General features: G+C 40.2%; 1 protein-coding gene and 1 pseudogene across 5 annotated transcripts in view; both read right to left on the bottom strand.

Annotated features, from left to right (window-relative positions):
• Positions 1 to 17,685, bottom strand: part of RAD21L1 (RAD21 cohesin complex component like 1) — a 39,488-nt gene that overhangs the window by 12,111 nt on the left and 9,692 nt on the right. For 4 of the 5 annotated variants that reach the window (XM_089513506.1, XM_089513507.1, XM_089513508.1 and 1 more), the window contains 8 exons: positions 17,365 to 17,540; positions 14,554 to 14,683; positions 12,949 to 13,048; positions 10,381 to 10,486; positions 7,644 to 7,824; positions 4,745 to 4,837; positions 2,412 to 2,516; positions 734 to 963 (listed from right to left, as the gene is read on the bottom strand). In XM_089513506.1, coding sequence (XP_089369632.1) covers positions 734 to 963; positions 2,412 to 2,516; positions 4,745 to 4,837; positions 7,644 to 7,824; positions 10,381 to 10,486; positions 12,949 to 13,048; positions 14,554 to 14,683; positions 17,365 to 17,508 — 1,089 coding nt within the window. In that variant the 5' untranslated portion in view covers positions 17,509 to 17,540. The remainder of the gene's footprint in view (positions 1 to 733; positions 964 to 2,411; positions 2,517 to 4,744; positions 4,838 to 7,643; positions 7,825 to 10,380; positions 10,487 to 12,948; positions 13,049 to 14,553; positions 14,684 to 17,364; positions 17,541 to 17,685) is intronic. The other variant, XM_089513510.1, reaches the window with a different exon arrangement.
• On the bottom strand, positions 9,976 to 10,124 carry LOC149315469 (U2 spliceosomal RNA; annotated as a pseudogene).

Genomic DNA, 17,685 nt, shown 5'->3' on the forward strand with positions numbered 1-17,685 from the left:
ATGAACCTGATAGTGAGAGCTGTTTAACAATGCAAGACACTCCCTTGGAGTGTGGTGGAGTCTCCTTCTTTGGAGGACTTTAAACAGAGTCTGGATGGCCGTCTGTTGGAGGTGCTTTGATTGTGAGTTCCTGCATGGCAGAATGGAATTGGACTGGATGGCCATTGTGGTCTCTTCCAACTCTATGATTCTATGATTGCATAGTTCCCAGAATTCCATCTCATTGAGTCAAGGCACTTAAAGCAGTGTCAAACTGGATTATTTCTGCAGTGCAGATGCAGCCTTAGTGGCTGCCCCGGCTCTGGGAGAGATTACAATGCCTTTTTCTTCGCTGTCCTTCCATCAACAGATGAAGATTTTTTATTCTGAAAGATTTTTAGAACTGAAATTTTTTACGCAAAGGGCTTTTTAAAGGGTGCTATATTGTTTTAAATTATATCATTTTGATGGCTTTTTATCCTTTTTAAGTGTATGTTTTAAATTTTCTCAATGCTGTTTATAGTTAAATTCTATTTTTGTGCTATCTTTTGTATCTTTTAAACTATAGTGTAATTACTTTAATTTGTAAGCCACCTTGAGTCTCAATTTTGGGAGATATGTGGAGTATAAAAATAGGTTACCATCATCTTCACTACCACCACCTTCCAGGAAGAAAAAATACCATCAACATATAAAGTTTCTATTGGATATTCAGAAAATACAAAATAACCTATAAACAATCACAAACATTTACCATTTGCAAATCTTCATTAATTAAAAGCTGGGCAGGTCTATCCAGAAGTTTATCCACACCACCCATTTCCTGCAAAATCATCAGTTTCCTTGTTGGAGGTGCAATATCCAATGTAGTTATAGTGTCCTTGTAGTACATAAGCTGATTTTCCATAGTACTTTTACTTATCTCCTTCACTGCATCAACAAGCAATTTCCTTTTCTTTTTACCTCTTTGCTTCCTTATGAGAGCTAAATACAAGGAACAGTCAAGCCACAAGTTACTGACCAACCCAATGAATGCTAAGCATATGATAAGCACAGCTTTGTATCTCACATAGCTGCAATTATTTTTGCAATGCTAACAAAACTTTAGTATATATGCAGGGATAGCTGTGTTGGCCATTTAGAAAATTCAAACAATATGTAAATTTTTTTTAAAAAAATGTAGCTATTTTAGCCCTAATTTATACAAATAATAATAAAAAAACTCCACTGAGATATCTTTTGAGCCTAATGAAAATGCCTATGTATTGATGAGTATAAAAGTGCATGTTCGGAGGCATGCTTGTGGATTGCACAATATCCAAACACTCTGAACTAAAAAACACCAGAATGAGAAAACACATGCCCACGTGAGATGGACTGTTAGTTTTGCATAACCACCAGCCCTCCTTGTGTAGGAAAAAAGTAACAAAAACAATACAATAGATTTTCTGGGACAATTCTTGATCCAGTCTTTTTTGTATATTTCCATTTGTTTAAAATAAACCTGTACATGGCAGGAGATTGAAACTTGGTGTCAGGAGCTGAGTCTTTCAGCTTGCCTGCCATGATTAATAGGAAATGGGGTAGCATTGCCTGCTTTTAGCCTGCTTGCTTGTAACATATTATGTGCTACCAATATGGTTAATGGGACATGTAGTCACGAGTTAATTAGCAGGGCTGTTGCTCACGTCCCTTTGGTGGTTAACAAGCCGATGGAAAAAAAGGGAGGGGAGTGTGTGCTTGGAGATTCATGGTCAGTCCCATGAGAATGGATAGTATGAAGAGGAATGAGGGACAAACATGGGGGGAAAGCAGAAAACAGTCTGTTTGGTTTTACAGTCGCCCCTCCATTTTTGCAGACTTGGAATCTGCAAACGGCGACAGACAAAATGGGGTGCGTGCCACCATTCAAGCCAATGGGGCTTGAATATCATGATTTTTCATTTTCACAGTTGAGGGGGGCAGAACCGATCCCTCTTGAAAACAGAAGGGAATTGGGGTGTCAGGTCATTCAAAATTCCAATTATTGTATACTTTTATTAAACTGTACTAACAGTGGACTCTCAGTCCTGACAATATACATCTGTGATGAACATCTATATTTTCTGAATAAAGCTTTTCTGGTTTTACTTCTGAAATCCTGGACTTCTGAACAAAACTTTTCCTGAGCATGACACTTAGGGACATTGTTTACAACACTTCAGTTGACACAATGTTGTAAAATGTATTTATTTTTGTTCTAGTTTTCTGCCACAGTATGTGACAAGACTTTGGGGCAGATGTAAAGCCCCTTCTGAGAATATGAGAATGACTAAGAGGTAAAAAAAGAGACAATTTCTGATGGAAAGTACAAACAAAGTAAAATCATTTTTGTATTTGTCATTAAAGTGCTATTCTGTTTTTGTTCAAAAGAAAAATTTGGTAAATCTAACCTGAATTATCAATTGGTTCAAGCACAAAGCCTTCTTCTTTATTGGACAGTAATCTTGTTTCATTTAGTTGGTGACTTTTTGCTTCCTCCTTAGATGTGGGATGGTCTACAAAACACCAATCCACAGTACAGTGAAAATGTATGCAAATACTAAAAGTCTAAATCACAGCTAATGTGCTAAATGAGTGTTATCTGGAATAACTTCACTTGTCTATTATCTTAGTGCCATGAACACACTAATGTTATCCAATTTTGGCAACTAAGCAAAATTGGGCGTAGCTAGTACTTGGATAGGAGACTACCAGGAATGCAACATTATCATGCAGGTACATTCTGAGTTATTGAGAGAATGAATCCACACAACTAGGGGTTCTTCTATCACCACCCAGAGACAGTAAGGAAGAACAACAGTCTCATGACAGCTGAAAACAGACTTTCATTACTCTTCCCACTTGGCCGTCTGAGCGACCAGTTCACTTTCTAGCCAAGATTACGTACAGAGAATTTCGAAGAGAAAATGAAAGGCAAGAGATAATCCATTGTACCTTTTACCATTGAGCAGTCATGATGGGAGGCGGTGGATTCCTCCTCTCAACAATCCAGCATGAACCTTCATGGTAAGTACCCAATGAGGCATCCTCTGGGTTGGTGAGAGGAGGAATTTATACAACTTGGGACATATCTAAGCCCGCCACATGAATTATACGAGAGAGAAGTGACTATATGTTAAAGTAAACCCTCCACATTTGCTGGGATTAGGGGTCCAACACCTCTGTGAAAGTGGAAAAAATGCAAATAAAGAAATACTAGTTTATTTCACCTGAGAGATCACCTCTCTAGGAATCTCTAGGTCCTCCAGCACAACTTCATGGTCAACATTTGCCAAAAGTTGACTGTTGGAGGACCTATGAATCCCTGGAGTAGTGATTTCCCTAGTAATCTCTAGATCCTCCAGTACAACTCTATGGTCAATTTCCAGCACAATTTCTCTGGGGATCTAGGGATCCCTAGAGAGAACATATTAATCAAATCTGAAAATAATCAGATTCACAATACTGAATCACAGTACTGAAAAGGACCTTGGAGATCATTCTAGTCCAACCCCTTGTTCACTGTAGGATCGCCAGTGCAGGCTGGGGCTACAGTATCACTAAAAGATTATTATCTTGCCCCTGCTTAAATTCTTCCAAGTGAAAAAGGCCTGCTCACCTTCTGAGACTTCCACTATAGCTTTTTATTAAAACTTAATAATGCCAGATCGACCATCAATTAGTTGTGCTGTGAATGATCACCTTCCTTATCCTTAAGTTGCAAACAGAATTTTCAGACTGAACATACACTTAATTTTCATTTGAGCCTAATTTCCTATTCCTTGTTTTTCTTGTGTGCCTTCAAGTAATTTCCAATTTATGGCAACCCTAAAGCAAACTACACTACACTTGATCTTAGCTAGGTTTTCTTGGCAAGATTTGTTCAGAAGAGGTTTGCCTTTGCCTTCTTCTTAGGCTGAGAGAGTGTGATTTGTCTAAATCACTGAGCGGGTTTCCTGGCTGAATAGGGATTTTTTTTAACACTAGTCTTCAGAGTTGTAGTCCAATGCTCAAACTACTACACCATGTTGGCTCTCTTACTTAGCTCTCTGTACTCATTCATGTACTGTTATATATGGCAACTGAAAATAACATATCATGTATTTTATAAACCTCAAGAAATTTTATGACACAGTAAACTTATTTATTAGTAAGAAGTCACAATCACTTTTGTTGTTTTGCTATATAGCTGTGGGCCAAATCAAGTCGTATTTCAAAGATAAATCTAGCAGCTAGAATACACATAGGCCATAGGAGATCCTAGCTATTGGGGGTGGAGATGTAGGAAGCTTGAAATCTTTGCATCCTATTTGATCCCAATCTGGATTGAGGGCCTCTCATCTGCAGTTTTTATTTCCAAAAAGTAATCAATTTGTAGCCAAATGGTGATAAAAAAAGTTCTGGCATAATGACTTGATTTGGATCAGAACTACAGTGGGGACAGGAGGTTTTAAAAATACCCAGGACAGTCACATCTTGATGTGGGTCAAGTCTCCTCTGCTTATTTTAAAATAAGAAAAAAAGGTATATACTTAATTCTGGTTTGACTGTGTCACAGCTACATTACTAGATATCTAATTTCTGCATTCATTAGGCATACCAGTGCAAAGGCTGACTGAAGAAATTCAGAAGGTGCAACAGATTTCAAAGAAGTAGCTGTGTTAAGTTTCTTGCAGCATAAAAAAGAGAAAGGATGGGGGAAGGAAAGAACTGTAACAGAAGATGTAACAGACAAGAAACTCACCTACTATATTATCAGCTGGAGGTGTTTGGATTAATTCATCTTGTATGCCAAAGAGCTCAAGGAGGCTATTGTGCTCGTCTCCAAGCACGCTGTCTTAAGATAATATATAATTTATATTAAATATAGATAGCTTTTCCAGAAGGAAACAAGCACAATTGCAAAACAGCTGGGACAGAGTTAAATTCTGTGCCTCTAAACCTGATTTTTAATATAGCACAGTAGTTCTGGGAGGCTACACTTCTAAATGGAGGAGTATTTCATTCTTTTCAGATGTTTGAGGGTAGGTTTTTTGGGTTGGGTAAAGTGGAGAGGAGACAGAAAAGTACTAGTTAGAGTTACATATCCAGATGTGAACTCTGCTATCCAAATTACACACCTGGTTTGAAATTTTGCACTGCACATTTTTAGCACAACGTGAGTGATTTCAAAGTAACAGTTCTGATGTTAAAAATAAACAAAAAAATTAAACAAGAATATCTAGAAAATTGTGTATTTCAGCAGTATACAGCATATCTCTTCTGCACCAGAGCGAAAAACTTTGGCTGGTCCAGGCCTCAATTTTCTGTTTGTAGGATGCTTTGGGGACTGCACAGACTACTAAAATGCAATGCAATGCAATAAAATCAGACAGGGACAGACCAGAAGCCCACTTGTTTTTGGAAAATAAACTCACATATTTTGATGCAAAAGACTTCAGGTAACTCCGTGACCTACTTAAAGAAGTGATACTCCAGTCCCAAAGCCTCCTGGGGTCTTGTCTGCACGAATGGAAAACCCTGTCCTCACCCAAAAGTCTGTACTGTCTGTTTGCATAATGCACAGCAACCTTTGGTGAAATACAGCAGCTTTCCCCCATTAACCCAACCTTGTCCTGTAGTTGGCAAAGTCGCGGAAAACCTGTGTTTCCCCACAACCCCTGGGTTAGCATGGACTTTTGTGGCATGCCAACAACTGGATCAGGCCAAATGGGGCTGGCCTGCTCTTCGCACACCAGGTGCTGCATCATGCCCCTTCCATATGTTGTGCAGTACAACGAAAGGAGATGGTCTGTCCCTGGAGCCACCTCTGCTGCTTCTGTATGTCTGGAGCCTCCGGAGGCCCCCATCATGTGATTCGGGATCACTTTACCCTCCCTTCTCATTGGCTGCACAGGTGAGCACACCCTCAGGAGAAGCAGCAGCATGCCTGGTGGCCTGTCCACAGAGCTCCTGCAGGTAAGGGTGTGGTGGTGGCAGCTCCAGGGACAGGGGACATGCCAGCTGTGCTGATGCATGGTTGGTCCAGCTGGCCTGTGCGAACAATGTTGTGCCACCACGCCAGGTGCGGCATAGTGCATACTGCTGCCATTGTGGTCAATACGAAGGCAGTTTTGGAGCATACTGTTCCTGGATTTATGGCCAGTGCAGACAAGGCCTGAATTCAAGTTGAAGCAATTTGTCTCTTTTGCCAAAGAAAGAGTGTTCTGAGAGGATTTGGGGCCATTTAAAAATGGACTTCATTTTGCCTATCTATCAGCTACACACCTTTTTCTTCTTCAAATTAACAAGAACTTTCCATTGGACTGAGAAATAAAAATGATCTCCTTGTGTTAATGTTAAATATTTATTAAGGAATGGAAGATTTTCCTAGCCCTTTAGATGACAACTTAGTGCAATGAGAGGTCAGGGCAGAGGCAAAGGGGTTAGTCTGAATCCTCTCTCAAAAACCAAGCAAGCACTGTAAATCAGATTTAAAAACAAGAACTCAAAATGGACAAACTGCTCTATTGAGCTTAAAAACTGGTCACCTCGAGATTTTTGGATGGGAGGGTCTCCCTCTTCCCTAACCAGGGATGAGCAACTGTCTGGGATGTTGGGGCCACACTGACCCTGCCTACAGGACCCTGCAGTGCTGCCATTGCTGAATTGTGCATCTTTGTCCGGACTTTTGCTCTCAAATGCGCTCCCCACAGCATTCTGGTCACTTTAGTACCAAATTGTTTACATATTTTATTGAGGAGTACTGTATTTGTATATTTATACTAGTTTGTAATCCCACCTCGATCCATCTGGGAGAGGCGAGAAATTATAAACAGATTTATTATTATTATTATTATTAGTTATAAACAGAAACTGAACAAGAAGCCAGGATTTTTGAGGAAGCAAACTTTCCCCACTCCTGCCCTACGAAAAATGTGAATTAAGTGGGCCTATATATTTATTTATTCTGTTTTCATCTCAAAATGAGACCTAAAGCATCTTACAACCCAGATTCAAACAAAATACAAGAAGATGTACTAGCTAGCAGTTTGTCTGGAAAACGCAGCTATGAGAAAGGGAGCAGACAACTAATCTTGCTCTGTGCAAGAAATCTAATGAGATTATGGTCTGCCCAGATATCTGATAAGGATCTGTTGGAGAAAACTCTGTGTATGCTCATCTGATGCTTAGCTTTTTATCACAATGAACTCTTTTATCACAGAAAAACTAACAGTCTGTAGTGACCTCCTTTAAAGGAAACAGAATCTTTGTTAAGTACTGTACTGGAACCACTGAATCATCTTGCCAATTTGATATGGGATGTGCATGTACAATACTAAGCTGTTTTTTAAAAAATAACAAGTGCCAATTGGAATAACCAGTGTGAATGGTCTGTCTCGGCTTCCACTTCTACATTCCTGCTTCTACCATATATAGTACATGATAAAAAGTCCTGGTGAGCCCCTCACTTCTCAGACTCTTTATTATTATTATTATTTAAAATAATTTTAATTGCCCTGAAACCTCAGAAGAGCAAGATAAAGATGGGAGACAATAATAAGTGCAGGTCTGAGCAACAGTTAGGAGTAGTGGCTCATGTATAAGTGATATTTGTTTCAGTGCTGCTTGTTCATAAAAAGCTCTTTTTCTTCTATACATACCAATCATATCTTCAGCAGTTCCTTCATCTCCAAATCCATCATGCTTTAAGACATATGCATCTTCACTCAATGCAATTTTGTTTTCAGTGATGCTCAAAGAACTGTGGTCAGCCAAGACACCAATGGAACTAGGCAATAAGCTGTCATTGAAGAAACTACCTGACCTTGGTATTTCAATTTCCTCACCTTTGAAGACACATATGAAGGATTACTGAAACAAGCTTGCTTCCTCCTCAGTAGGACATCCCTTCAAATACTTAAACAGGGCTATCATATCACGTCTTAACTCTCTCTCCTCCAGGCTAAGCATACTCAGATCCCTAACTGTTTAAATTTTATTATTGCAAATATCTCTCTTTAAGGAAGTTTGAAAGGAAGTCAGAATTTAAAATCCAGCTAAGCTGCTAAACCTAAATATAGTAACTTATAGTTAAATCATGAATCATGACCATCTACTGAACACACTGAGCAAATCTATATGATATGAGAAATACATGTCTGTGTTTCATGGGTCTTCTGTTTTTTCTTCTTCTTCTTAAAAAAATGTGATCAAGACTGAAGTATGAAGGAGGGGGGTCTTATGCCTCCCCCCTTTCCATTCTACAGACTAGGGATAGAATATAATTTTGTTAGATTCAGCAGTCTTGATAAAAGTAGCTTTTTTACATCTCTTGAGACTTGATGCAATAAGAAATGCATCTCAACTTTAGACAATCTCCATCTATAAAACTTATGGAGTGCTTCAGAGAAATAAAATGACACAAAACAATTCAGTTTTGAAAAAAACAAGAGGCTAAAATTGTACAATGCAGAAAAATGCACAAATATTTTAGTCAATGGGGGAAATATGTATATTATATAAAATGTGCAAATAAATGTGCATTATGAGAAAATGTGTAAAACCCCATATGAACTGCAATGGGTGAACACAAAATAGTCTCACAAATCCAATATGAAACAAGGAGAGGAATAAAATGCAGGTGGGTTTTGGAGAAACACAAAGAAATCAAGATGGAGAGACACTGGCGGGATACAAACGGGCAGGGGAAGACGTCTTGGAGGTGTATTCTGCTGAATACGGAGCCTCCAGACCGCCCGCCCCGGGGGCGTGGCTCAGGAGATGGGGCTTCCACATGGAGGGCAGTGAAGACGCCTCACCTGGGGCCGTTTCTGACCCGCAGTTTCCAAACCGCCACCTCGGAGGACGCTGCAAAGAGAGAGGCAGCTTCCTCACGGGCGGCCAAAAACGGGGCTTTTTTTTCCCCTTTGCTGGCTGGCGGATGCGCAGCTGCGCAGCTGCAGCGCTAAGCAGCGGCAGCAGAAAGCCTATGGGCACATTTAAAGTGCCCAAGCCCCTTTAAAACTTTTTCCCCCGCTCTGCCCAAGAACAATGGTGGTCTCCTGCCAGCTGGTGTTGGCATCCTTGTCCACTTGCACTTTGCCAGTGTCACCAGCATCATGGATGCCTCCTCTCCTTTGGTCCCCGCGCTCCTGCTGAATCTGCAATGCACAGCTACAGCTGTCTCCGCTGCCACCACTGTCCCCCTGCCATCCCCCATCACCTCCCTTGTATATATGTAAATATTTACAGTTTTAGGGGTTTTTATTGTTAGGTGAAAATGGCACAGGAATGTGTGTAGGGGCTCACTTTAAAGTCCAAACTTTCCAAGCAGCGCATGCGTACATGTTGCTCTAGGGTTAGGGTTAGGGTTAGGGTTAGGAGTCTTAAAATGCGCTGCAGCTGTGCTACAGCTTCCACACCTGCATGGCAGCTGACGCTGCAATTAAAGCCTGACTGCAAACTGCGCATGTTCCAGGACCCCGACTCATTATGTGACACAGCAGACACGGAGCTTTTAAATGGGCAACTTAAATTAGCGGCGTAGCAATTCTGACGTACCGGTGCAGCAGCTTACAGACGGAGCTGCGCAGCTGCACATCAAACGGAAAAGAAGCGGAGAAAAGCAGCACCTTTTTAATGCCGCTTCTTCCCGCTTGGGGCATGCGGGGGGCGTGTTCATGGCGGCATTCAGGTAAGGCCCGTCTGAAGGCTCTACCTTCATGACGTCATGAATACACCCCTTTTTGCCCGTCTGTATCCCGCCACTGACTTCTCTGTCCAGATTGAAATGAAATTACCCCCTACAGCTGCTTCTAAAGGAGAGGAGCGGATAGTAGGGATAATAGTCATCTATAAATCTTTATTTATAAATAAATCTTCTCTCCTGAGGTGACAAGCAGCTGGGAGTAGGGAAAATTTTTCACAGGGATTGAGAGTTAAACTTCTCTTCTCATACAGTATGATCCCAAGTCTCCTATCAGCTATTTCAGAAAACACCAACACTAAAACACAAATGTGATGAATATATAACCTAAGATTAAACATTGCTTTGAATCTCTGATGTTAAACTTGTTAATGACATAACAAATCATGCCTCTTGTTTACTACACTTGATCTTAGCCAAAAGGCCGAGAAGCGATATGCCTCTTGTTTATTATTGTGGGATTGCTACAGGGCTAGCAAATAATTACAGGGTTACCCAACAATTACAGATTTTGGAAGCCAGAAAATGCCACCTTGCATTTTACTAAGATTATACACTAAGCCCAGATGGGTGGTCCTGCACATCTACTTTATTCCCTTCAGCTATCTAGTTTCAGATAGTTCAAAGTTTTAATTCGAATATAAAATTAGAACTTAGTTATATTTTGACTTATGAAGGAAAAAACTTGCCACCTCACCAAAACTGTCACCATGGGGAAGTCTAAAATCCTCTTCAATAAGTGTGATGTCCTCAGCTTTGCTCTGGTTCAGTGTAAAATGTTGGGCAACGTCAATGGCACTGAAAGAAATAATGTTACAGTACTTTACTTGGAATAAAGTGACTGAACTGGGGAGGAAAGTGTTTTCCGAATTGTTACATAATACGGTCATGTTTTGTTTGTAACTTCAAGATTCAGAAAATACCACTGGTAATCAGAAACAGTTGAGATATAAAATAAATACATACATTTTATTATGACTATTTCCTCACCACATACTGTATACGTACTCTATCCTTCTTTCAAAGCATTCAAGATGAAACTTGGGGGGGGGGGAGCACTGAATAACATGTGGATGATTTATTGTTATTTACAGGACAAAAAGAAAACAGTAAGACCTAACTCACTGAAATAATGACAAACAAATGGAAAGGCTTAGGATATGAATGCAAACTATATATGTATGTGTGTGTAAAGGTATATAACAAATGTATTAAATGTCTAAAATTATCAAGTATTCAAATTAAAGCTACACAGTCCAAATAATAAACAGTAAATAGTTTCAATTCATAGTCTTTATTAGTGGCCAATTAAATTCTTATGCTGGCCACTGATGAAGACTGTGAGTAGTCTGGCTTCTATTTGCAAGAAGAATCTGATAAGACCTCAGGCCATCTATTTTCCTTTCACAAATGATTTATGACTTACAAACTTTTCCCCATTTTGTTACTTATAGCTTGTAATGTATAGTTTTAATTTGAATAATTTATTATTTTAGAGATTATATTTTGATATACAGGTTGATTATCCCTTATCCAGAATTCCAAAATACTGCCAAGTCCAAAATTGAGATAGTGACACTTTTGCTTTCTGATGGTTCAGTGCACGAAAACACTGTTCTATGCAAAAAACTATGTATAAAATTACCTTCAGGCTATGTGTATAAGGGGTATATAAAAACCTAAATGAATTTCATGTTTTGATTTGGGTCCTATCTCCAAGATATCCTATTATGTATATGCAAATATTCAAAAATCCAATTCTTTACCCCCAAATCCAGAATACATCAGGGGATTTCCATGGCTGAGTGGGGATTTGAATCCTGATCTCTAGATCCAATGCTAGATTCAATGCTCAAACCACTACACCACACTGGTTCCACTGCATTATTCCAGCAGGAATGCTTATCTTTACTTTTTAATTTTTAAAAAATGAAATTGAAAACCACCAAAGCTGCACTTCCTCCACACTGCAGCAAAACTGCCCATCATTCTGTGATTCTTTCGTCATGCTTCCTCCAGCATTAAAATGCATGAATCCTGTCTAAATAGCTTAAACATGTGGAATTCCTCCCTTGAAATCCTATTTTCCAAACTCATTCCATCTCTGCAAGTCATGTGGCTCTAAGTGACAAGGGTGAATGATTTGGTTGGAAGATGAGTTGACTGTAAAATCGTTATCAAAAAATGAAGTGTTGTAGAGCCAGAGTCTGGAAATGCCAACAACAGTGGCTATGATGACTGGGGGATTCTGGGAGATACAATATAAGCAGGTTACTTTTTCAAGTTCAGTGTAGGACAGGAGCAAGAACTTGGCGGTTATTCAAATGGTGGAAATAATCCAGGAAGAATCTGGGTTGAAATTTTGTTCTTCACTTGCATTTCAAATGTATCTGATTATGTTTTGGGGAGGCTGCCAAAAACCGTACTTAACTCAGGATAACTGATGTTGGATTTTACCCCCCAAGTTTTTCTAAAAGATTCGATTCTCAGATACGTGAATAACTGATGCGCATAGACCCAGGATAAACCGGGATGAAACTGTGTATGCCTTGAATATACTTCAAATACATTTGCAACATCGATTCCATCTTTATTTGAATGCTATGTGAACAACTGAATTCACAGAGATGTGGTTCCATAGGTGGATACATACCGCCAAAAAGAGGCGCCTCCTCGGTGTCTCTCTTTTCTGCGCAGGAGCGCTGCAGCATACAAATTGTGTGGCGCTGCTGCACAGCAAAAAAGGAGCCCAAAAAGACGGCTCCTTTTTGCGGCGTGCAAAAGCATCAGAGACAGGCCTGTTGCGTTGCAGCTGCGCAGCCCCGTTTGGAGGCTGCACAGATGTGACATAACTGTAATGCGCCGCATCTGGCAAGTGCGCTGCAGCTGTGGCGCCCTTGTCATGTGCAACGGCTGCTGGGCGTGTGGGCGCTCTGCCCATGTGATGAGGGCACCTCAAATGCCCGTCTATCCAGCGCCATAGTGTGAATAACAAACCCAGAATGCATGAGTGAGATTATTCACATAGGCATGCTAAAAGCAATGTGTGAATGACCCCAGAATCATGCAAAACCTTTCATGCCATTGAGAACTACATTTTGTCAGCTTCCATCCCCAGAAAGTACTCAAAAATCTCCCTACTTAGCAAAGCACAATGACAGATACTATGGCAGCAGTAGTAAATCAATTTCTTTCTCAAATGGATATTTGTGGTTCATGCGAAAAGCATCCTGAGAAACTATATCCTGAAAGGCACTTACTTCACCTCAGGGAGTTGTGTGTCAAAATCATGGAATTCTTCAGGCAATGTAATAGCATCATAATTTGCCTCACAATTCTCCCTTGGGAGATCAACAAGTCCTGAAAGGGAATAGATAGCATTGGATTAATTGTGCCATGCTACAGTGTGTGTATCTCCTGCAGGACAGAAATGCAACAACAAGCTGAGGGCACCACAAAGGATTTTTAAAAAGTGGCAGCTATGTCTGAACTGTAAGTGAAATAAATGAATAAATATTAGCAGGGTTCAAGCCAAGTCTGCATATATTATAGCAGCACAAATTATTGTGTGTGTGTGTGGGTTTTTTTTTTTAAAACAACCAACAACTGATGATGGGCAATTCCCCCTGAGTCATTTAAGTCTGACTCAAAAAACAAACCAAAAAACACCCAAGCCAAGCTGTTTCCCAAAAGTTGTATATGCATTATCCTACTTGAGAGTATGTATTTTCCCTGGAAGAAGATTAACCATCCATTATGAAGCCAAGCCCTCCCTCCAGTCCATCTGCCTTGGTCCAGGCCTCGGAGGTAGAGAGGAACTGCTGGACCTCTTACCCTTTCCCTCCACCACTCCCTTCTCCTTCTGTGTCATGTCTTTTTAGATTGTAAGCCTGAGGGCAGGGAACCGTCTGATTAAAAAGATTGTATGTACAGAGCTGTGTAAATCTACAGAGCTTCATAAATAAAGGTTAAATAATAATAATAATAATAATAATAATAATAATAATAAATAACTCAACATATGTTCTGAGCCAATCTGACATGAGAAAGTAGTCATGAGGCACTTCAGCTTGAACACTTTCTTCCAGTCCCCTAATCTTGCCCAGCACCCTTTGCTGTAATATGTTCAGGGTGGGTAGGCGAGTGGAAACAATGCTTGAGAGCCATGAAGAAGGAGAATAAAGGCATCTTTTCTTTCCTGCTGCTCTAGAAGCAAAGGCCTAGCAGCCATCTGGAATTGTCATTTTTCATGAAGACTACCAATAAGACTTTCTTCTCAGTACAGCTGATGGGGATGCTTTAACTCGAGATTCTGCATTAAGTAGGGGGTTAGACTCAATGGCTCAGGAGTCCCCTTCCAACTCTATGGGTTTTCATATCTAAGCAGAAATTTGAACTCTGGTCTTCTAGAGTTCTAGTCCAACACTCAGGCCACACTGGCTCCAAAAAATAGGGCTTCCTTGGCAAGCTTTCTTCAGAGATGGGCTTGCCTTGGCTTCTTCTTTGGCTGAGAGAGTGTCACTTGTCCAAAGTTACCCATTGCGTTTCCATGGCTGAGTGGTGATTCAAACTCTGGTGTTCCAGAGTCCTAATACAACTCTTCAAACACTACACAACATTGTCTCTTTACAATAAGACTTACTTCCAGCTAAGTAAGTGGGTATAGTTTGTAGTCTAAAAAGTGTTTTGAAATAATCTGAAAACCACAGATTCCTGGAATTATGTAGCAAAGAGAACAGCTGCTATGTCAATAAATCTATGGAGAGCTCACAAACTGATTTAATTTGCTAGAAGACCCAAATTGCACTTCCCCCTTGAGCTGTCATGAACTGGAAATGGCAGGTAAACAGCGGATGCAAACATACCTGGACGAAAAGCTGTCTGCATTTTAAGTAGTGCTTCATTGCAATCTGCCAAAAGGTACTTGGTTTTTCTATGATAGATACGCACCACTCCTAATAATAGATGTCCTGAGGTTCGCAAAGCAATTGCACACTAGGGGTAAAATGTCTACATTTAGTAGTAATATTTGTGAGAAAGGCCATAAGCAGAGGGTTGGACTGGATGGTCCTTGTGGTCTCTTCCAACTCTATGATTCTATAAGCAAAAGCCTGCAGGATCTGACCAAAACTTTGCCTACTTCAGCATCTCCCCACTTCCCATCCCTAGGTCTACCAAATGCTTTTGCAAAAACCTTAAGCAGGAAATGAAGGCAATTGCTCATGGAAAGTGGAGCTGTTGGGCATCACCCCTGAAGTCCTGGTCAGGTGAGAGGCAATAAATAAATGATTATATTATAGTTGTTATTACCTTATATACTTGACTATAAGACAGTCTCATGTAGAGGGCCAGTTTTGGGGCCAAAATTATGGCTTTTGATATGACTCATGGATAGGTCAAGGGTAAAACCTAGGGGCACGTAACAAAGGATATAAAGGATGAAGCAAAGGAAAACAATGCCAAAGAACTTATAAAGTTACAACATTCCAGCAAGCACAACTGTGCTCACCCTAAATACTGGATGGATGAGACGAGAGAGTGGGTGAGGGCTTCTGTCAGGTGCTCCCAGGATGGATTAAGTTCTCATCTTTGACCAGGGAATGGTTTGGTTTTTTAAATAAGAGTTAAAGCACAGTACCTACATTGACCAGTGGATAAGTTGACCCAGTTTTTTGGAGTCAATTTTTGACTAATATTTCTAGACTTATACATGAATATATATGCACAGTATTAATAACAATAACAGCTCTTCCAGATTTGCCTCTCAGCAACTCAACAATATATTATTTATACATCTGAGGTGCCACATTGCCATTATATCTAATAGCCACTGACAGATCTTTCCTCCCTGAATTTTAGTCTAAAGACATCTAATGTAATAATGACCACATTCTATGGCTTTGAATTCCTTAAGTTGACTATGGCATAATGTCATGAAATACTGTGCTCTCTTTGGTTAGTCCCGAAACTAGTTCCAGTACAGAGAAAGTTCTCTATCAACTTTCTCCATGCCAGGCATATTTTTTAAAACCTTTATCATGTCCACCCTTAACTGTCTATTTTCTGCACACACTAACCTTTCTTTATATCTCAGCATCAATAGTTATTTACTTTTCTCAATGATTTCCAAGCAAAGGCAATTCAGCACATGCAGAAAACATGGAATGGGTGTATGTGCACAACAGTTTGATAAGACACCTTAGAGTTAGGCTAAAATATCTTATATATCCTCCCTTTACATGCTTATTGAAGGAAGGAGGCAGGACCACAGGGACGTAGCCAAGGGGGGGGGGTTCTTGGGGTCCGGACCCCCTCTCTGTTAGAAAAATGAATGGTGCGTGCTGCTGCGCCACCGCACTCAAGCCCTAATATAATGGTGGCACTTAGTCTGGACCCCCCCCCCCTTCCTAAAATCCTGGCTACGTCCCTGAGGACCATGTCCACCTACACTGCATCTATCCACACCTCTCCAGTCCAAGAATTTCATGGAAGGTGGAAAAGGGGCTTTTACTCATAATGGCTCTCCCTGTCAGTAACAACTTCCACATTTCGACAAAGGGGAAGGGGAGTTTCTCTTTGGCTGTTACAGAAAGCCAAATGTATATCTGCCAGACTGTGACTGCATCTACACTGTAGAATTTATGCAGTTTGGCAGCACATACCATGGCTCAATGCTATGGAATTCTGGGATTTGAAGTTTTGTGAGATATTTAGCCTTTTGTTAGAGAGCTCTGGTGCCACAACAAACTACAAATTCCAATATTCCATAAAATGGAGCCGTGACTGTTAACGCAGTGTCAAACTGCATTATTTCTGCAGTGTGGCAGCAGTCTGTGCTTGAGAATATTGCAGACACTCTTAGAGAACTAGAAATATTTATGTTTTGTTTGGCCGTCCAGGGCTTTTGTTGTTGTGGCTTCAAATTGTTTCTGACTTCTGGTGATCCTAAGACGACCCAATCGTGGAGTTTTCTTGGCAAGATTTGTTCAGAGGACATTGGCCATTGTCTTCCTCTGAGGCTGAGAGCATGTGACTTGCCCAAGGTCACCCAGTGGATTTTCATGGCCAAGCCAGGATTCGAACCCTGCTCTCCAGACTCACAGTTCAATGCTCAAACCACTATGCCATAGGGTGTTTTTTGGTTTGGGGAAGGTGTGATGTTAAGAGGCCTTCCTACTTCTATCTATGCCCTGCAGTTTGTGAGCAATGGAGTAATATGAGGAGAGAGGCTACTCTATGCAGAATAACTGAGGCAGCAAGACCCTTCGTTTCAGGAGCCTCAGTGCCTCCAAATCCTGCAGAGAGCTCTGCATAGGTCCAAATAAGTAGCACACATCCCACTCTTTACATTTTTTAAAAATATATTTTTTAAATGTAGGTATTTTAAGGGCTATTTCCTTTGTGGCTTCATACAATAAAGGCTGAGGTTTAAATGCATGTAGAAAAAACTTGCAATATTTAAGGAAATCTGAACTATCATTTTCTAGTTCTAGCCTACATTTTGGAGAGGGGGTAACAGTAGAAACTTAAATCTATACCACCTTGAAGGAAAAAGGTGTTGGAAGCTCAACGTCTACCTCCAATTCAACTGAACCAACTGTACAGTTAGATATAAATGATGTTGACGACCTTGAAGACCTTTCTACTGTTGCATTCAATTAAATATGTTGTCATACCTTTGGGGAGAGTATCTTTTCAATAGTAGTCTCTAAATTGCATTCAAATATATGAGCTTTTGTTACTTTCTTGTCCCAGTGAGCAGCCAGCCATATCTTGGCTAAAGGCCCACGCTTATTCATAAGCAGCTGCATGTAGAACATTTTGCCAGTATTGTGTTCTCTAACTTGGTGAGCTAGAGGAGAAAAACAAAATATTTTAAATGTTGAATGTGTCATTTTTGTATATTTTTTTACAATTTTGAACAGAAGGGGTCTGTTTTTAGATAGATTTCCAAGTTCTGTGTGTATCTAATCCAAGTCTGATTTCCAAGACATAGT

Source organism: Sceloporus occidentalis, unplaced genomic scaffold (assembly GCF_023333645.1).
Source record: "Sceloporus occidentalis isolate IW3139 unplaced genomic scaffold, rSceOcc1.0.p SCAF_3, whole genome shotgun sequence".
NCBI classification, from domain to species: Eukaryota; Metazoa; Chordata; class Lepidosauria; order Squamata; family Phrynosomatidae; genus Sceloporus; species Sceloporus occidentalis.